Raw genomic sequence first — 5,897 nt, 5'->3', positions numbered from 1 at the left:
ACATTGCTCAAACATAGTTTCGGTGGTAGGGACACCCCCTTACCAGAACTGCTTACCAGTATGTTGCATTATGCAACACAGGCATGCTCCTGCTACTAAAATATTAATATTATACTATTTAAGCTCTGTTATAGCTCTGTGGGGGAAAAAACTAATAGTGATAACATTCAACAGGAAATTACCACATAACTGATTTTCAACTCCTCAGTTGGGTAAAAACTGGAAAACTAAAAGAACTGAATAAAAATACTGAGTTCAATTTGTCTCCAGTGACTGTTACGGTATGCAACAAAACATCAAATCTCCAACAGATGCTGACGGTGAGCTCGGTGTTGTAGCTTCACAAACCACAATGATACAACTTGGACCCTTTGGATGAGCTGGGGATTCTCTTGCCTATTTAGCACCAAGAATTTACCCATCGCCTTTTTAACATACAACACTAATATATCATGCGCAATACTTTTTTTATATGTTTATCTCTGCTGTCATATTTTACTCTTTTGGTTTGTCAAAAATATATTTGTTAGGAGCTGAAGGGTTAAGCTGTTGCTGTTAAAAAAAGTTTCTTATTCTCTTTTAATGAGGTCTGTTTCTTCTCATTGGCTATCGGAAGAAATCTACAAGTGAAAAAGGCAATTTATATGACCAGGGAATTGCATTACATCCGTGCCATAAAAAATGGATCCAATTCATTACCAAGTCTGTTCAGGGGCTTGTAGAATTAATAATTTCACTCTGTGTGTTTGTGTGTTCTTGGGAACTCAGTCTTTGCTGTAGCAACAAGCAATCACTATATTACATCACTGTAGGATTCTCCTGTGATTCTAGAAACATGGATAATAATAATAATAATAATAATAATAATAATAATAATAATAATAATAATAATAATCTAAACCGACACCTGCTCTTACCAGCCAGTCCCTTTTCAAGTTTCCCTTTTCAGCCACAGATATTTAGTTGTATTGCGTTGTATAGTGTTTCCTATAAAGTGTAATATTTATTAATTAATAACAGATACAAGTATGTTTTCATTCTAAATCACATTTATTTACCTGGTTCAGACACACATACTAGAATAAAAACAATGAAAACAATTACAGATAATTACAGAATCGTTTAAGGCGTTGGGCACCATAATGCAATCAGAATTCCTATTGTGAAAAACATTACGGTCGTAGTGGTTTATTTTTTATACAAAAAAATGGCATTTTATGTACAGCTTTAAACATTTACTTTTGTACAAAATGTTATAAATAATAACCTGAGACTTTAAAAATGTACTTTAGCTCTTTTCTTCTTATTTTTACCGTGAAATCTCATGACATTTATTTATTTTTACCTCTACTGCTCTCAAATAAAACGGGAATGGTAGGTGTTGTATTTTATTTAACAAGCTAACAAAAAACGTAAACTATAAACAATAATTTCAAAACACCACTCCACAAGTGTATTTTAAATAATAATATACAACCAAACTTTGACAAAATTAAGAGTGAACCTACATAAACGCTGAGTTTTGTCTTAAAAAAAAAAAAAAAAGAGTTAATTTTAATCAGTATAAATAATTCAACATGGGGGTTTGAGTTGTTTTAGGGAGAGTGAACAATATTTACATTTATTTAAAACAAAATTAATTTTACAATGTAGAACACACTGCATTAAATATATTTAAAATGTGACCTTTTTTTAAATTACTTAACATTTGCTTAAAATAACTTCACAAAGTTTTCCCTGCCACAAACTCTTTTCAAAACTAATAAGCAGGAAAACAAGCATATGTTGTTGCTTTTTGCAGTAAATAAACGAATACCAAAGATTAGTGTGAGCATAATCTACATGCTTTTATTTATTATTATTATTATTATTATTATTATTATTATTATTATTATTATTATTATTATTATTATTATTATTATTATTAATTTTGCACTATGGATCTTTTTGATGAAGTAAGCTTATTACTGCGGTTGTTAAAAAAAAAAAAAAAAAGTCTTTAAAAAATCAAAAATAGTCTTTCTCAGTACACCGCTCCTCCTGTATGCTGTGGAGCCGGAGTGTGAAGCACAGAACCCGGATGCTGTAAATGTGACCCTTGCTGGTACCAGTGATTGCTGTAGTCCTCCAGGTAGGTCGGAGATGAACTGAGGGGAGGTTGCTGGAGCTGCCCCCTACTGGTAGGGTTGTGTGAGGCATTGTCCCAAGCAGAGGGGGAAGAAGGGGAGTTGCACGCCATGGAGTCGCTGGCATTGGGACTGTGATCCAGTGGGACTTCGCCGTTCTTGTACAGCTTCTTAAACTTGGATCTCCGGTTCTGAAACCAAATCTTTACCTAAAAAATGAACGAAACTTCATGATTTATAAGGTAAATTCATTTTTTGTATGTATTTTTGTGTTATTAAATATTTCTAAAATAGTATAAGCTGCATCAAACTACTGTATTAATGAGAATTAAAGTACACATATATTTATATTCCTTTAGAACTGTTTGGGTGTATAATTAATGCTTATGAGTAGCCATCATTCCTGTAAAGGATTACATTTTATTTTTCGTTGTACTCATCTGATTACTTTATTATTCATACGTGTAAAACCTGATATCCTCTTACAACTTTGCAGGAGATACAATTAGATCAATTTAACACGTCATCCAATTAAATAATACGATCGCATTGCCTACCAAATTGCAGTTAGTCCTGAAAAGTAATTTTGGGCACACGTCTTTAATGACTTTATTTTATTCTTGCCGCCGTTTTCCAATGTGCCCTGTAATTACCCCTAATAAGAAAAAATCCAATTCTATTGAGCTAAAAATTTGGTATATTATTATTATTAATTTCTTAGCAGACGCCCTTATCCAGGGCGACTTACGATTGTTACAAGATATCACATTATTTTTACATACAATTACATTATTTTTATATACAATTGCCCATTTATACAGTTGGGTTTTTACTAAAGCAATCTAGGTAAAGTACCTTACTCAAGGGTACAGCAGCAGTGTCCCCACCGGGGATTGAACCCACGACCCTCCGGTCAAGAGCCCAGAGCCCTAACCGCTACTCCACACTGCTGCCCCGTATATGTATTTATAACTATTATATAGATGAGTCTGTGGTTATAGTCGAAAAAGAACGCCATTGTTAAAACTCAGTAACTAAACCACAACGTATTGAAATATATTTAATAATATTTAATTTATTTCTTTTTTTTTTAAGGAGACTGTTACAGTGTCTTGCTATAGTGGCAACAATTAGCCTGCTTACAGCAATACGTAGCTTGCGTGGGCCTAGAAACCTGTGCGTTTTGGTTTTTTGTTTTTCGATATGTAAAAAAAAAATAGTTTGATTTATCATTCATTATTTACTTTTTGTAAACGTCAATGGCATAGGCCTCTTTATACTGTTATAATAATAGGTTTATGTTGGCGTGGCTATTTTATTTACTTATAGCTGTAGTTGCATTTAGTAGGCTACTATTGTATTTTTATTTTAGACTGCGTTGATTTTTTCTATACAAGTGTATTTGCCACATAGTTTACCTGTGTCTGGGTCAGTCCGAGCTGCGCAGCCAGCTCAGCTCTCTCAGGCAGAGCGAGGTATTGTGCTTTCTGGAACCGCCGTTGCAGTGCAGCAAGCTGGTAACTGGAGTAAATGGTTCGGGGCTTGCGTATTTTCTTGGGTTTTCCATTGACCATCCTGACTTCAGTCTCTGGCTCCTCTTTCACTGAAAAAAAGAAAATGGGGGTGGGGGAAATATATATATATCTTTAAAAAGAGATCGAAATTTGTTTAGAACCATTACATTTGCATATATTTTTGTGTGAAAACCCTATCTGACACAGCCTACAGCATAACTTTTCATTACAGTATTATTATTTAACTTGACTTTTTGAAGGTTTAAGATAATTCATGTATTAATTATCTCTGGGATAAATGTAATTATTAAGCGCAATGAGTCATTTCAAAGTAGTTATTGTATTAAATGCGTTTGGTTACTTTTCCTAGGGGTCTTTTATAATTTACGGCTGCTGGTATTGCTTGATGATTGCATGAGACTTTCTATTCATTCCGGAGGCTTTTTTTTTTTTTTTTTGGTGCTTCTAGCATACTGCGTTAACACAGTGCCACCCATCCACAGCCAAATCAATAACTTACAGCAGTATTTTGACTATTCCACGCACGTTTTACAGAATATGGGTTTTATTGTCAGATTGCTCGGTTTTACATACTAGATTGCGTTATATACAGGGTGCCATTTCTCGATTTGCGGGTTAGGGTTAGGGTTAGGGTTAGGGTTAGGGTTAGGGTTAGGATTAGGATTATGATTTAACCCCGCTTGCTGACAGGTTAAGACATTGTGATTCATACCCCAACATTAAGTCATGGGTTCTTAAGATGTTTGGCAACAAAACAAAAACAAAATCCTAAACAGTATTCCTCTTATTTTTATAATAAACCGCTTTGTATATATTTACATATTGTATACCAGTGTAGTCCGTTCATAAATCTGCTATAATATTTACATGCAGTCAAATATTGGACCACTGATCTTAATATGTTTTTTTTGTTTGTTTGTTTGTTGTTTTTTAATGTAATGTAGCCTATGTATTCAATTCGTAAAAATATGAATACATTGCAGTTAACGGCACAGAAACGTTTTTGCTCTGCGTAGTTTATGTTATGGTGAGTCAAGATTAAGTTTACAGACGGCTGCTGCGGAACTTCTGGCTTTCGTCACTAGAAATTAATTTGGATACTGGGCAGCTACAGAAAACAAACCAAAAAAATGCACCTATAACGCGCCAGGTAAATGTCAGAACCTGTCCAACGACGCAAAATTGTATAGTGTTTTTAAAAGCTTGGTTTCGCCTAAATTAAATTTAACCTTGTGTGTCCTGATTACACTTACCTGTGTCTTGTGGTGGCGTCTGTTGGTCTCTGTTGTACTGTCCATACTGTCTGTATGAATTGTGATATGGGTATTCAGTTTTTGTGGGGTAAGCCCCTGCACCCATCCCGTTGAGGTTGAACTGATGATAGGTGTAAGGATTCAGGGGTTGTGAGTAAGACTGGCTTTGGTAGTACTCGTGCTGGCTGTGCGATGTCTGTCCATTGTAGTAGCCCATGTCGGTCGCGGAAGACTCGGGGAGAGTCGGAGAGTCTTTGGAAGAGGGGTCACAGCTCATAGAAACCGGCAAGTCAGTTAAAATGCTGGGTACCTTCTTGTCAAACGTCGTCAAGCTCATGTTGCGTCGCCAACCCCCCAGAAATAAAAGGTCCAAAATATAGTTGGAGTGGTAAGAACGACCGAAATGTTCTTTAGTAGCTGAAGTCTAAACAAGCATGTGCATAAATCCGCAGGGTGTCTCCTCACCTCAAGATCTCCAAGCTAAACTGGTTGCTCTGTACCAGGGCCCAGCCTAGTTAAACCCTTAATTATGGAGAGTTGGGTGGATGCGCAATTCCTATTGGCTCCCAGAGATCTTTTTTTCTTGTTTTTTTGCCCAGAAGGCTAAACAAAGTCGTGGTGTCCCCCCTCCCCACCCCCCCGTCCCCCCCGAAGACGTTCCACCCTAAACTCCCTGGTGCCTCACTTTTTAAGTACAGTGTTGAGACTGTAAAAAATAAAAATAAATAAATAATCATTTACTTTAAAAAAAAATACTTGTCAAAAGTTTAAGCCACAGTCTGTGTGTGGAAACATTACATCTGATTTCCAGTTTAGCGTCTAGTGCAATCCTTTTTAATAATAATTTAAAATAAAATTTTAAAAAATAAAATAAACTTCTCATGATTTTTTTAAGAAGTATATTATTATTATTATTATTATTATTATTATTATTATTATTATTATTATTATTATTATTATTAATAATAATAATAATATATAAT

At 34.8% G+C, this 5,897-nt stretch overlaps 1 protein-coding gene across 1 annotated transcript; it reads right to left on the bottom strand.

Moving 5' to 3' along the window:
- Positions 1 to 1,031: 1,031 nt before the first annotated feature.
- On the bottom strand, positions 1,032 to 5,422 carry LOC117433366 (homeobox protein Dlx3b-like). Its single transcript, XM_034055547.3, has 3 exons — positions 4,915 to 5,422; positions 3,545 to 3,729; positions 1,032 to 2,335 (listed from the first exon to the last, which is right to left on the bottom strand). Exons 1-3 carry the CDS (start codon positions 5,249 to 5,251, stop codon positions 2,024 to 2,026), a joined length of 834 nt encoding a protein of 277 aa, XP_033911438.1. The 5' UTR covers positions 5,252 to 5,422; the 3' UTR covers positions 1,032 to 2,023.
- Positions 5,423 to 5,897: the final 475 nt, after the last annotated feature.

Source organism: Acipenser ruthenus, chromosome 33 (assembly GCF_902713425.1).
Source record: "Acipenser ruthenus chromosome 33, fAciRut3.2 maternal haplotype, whole genome shotgun sequence".
NCBI lineage: Eukaryota > Metazoa > Chordata > Actinopteri > Acipenseriformes > Acipenseridae > Acipenser > Acipenser ruthenus.
This window is presented reverse-complemented; position numbering and strand designations above follow the sequence as displayed.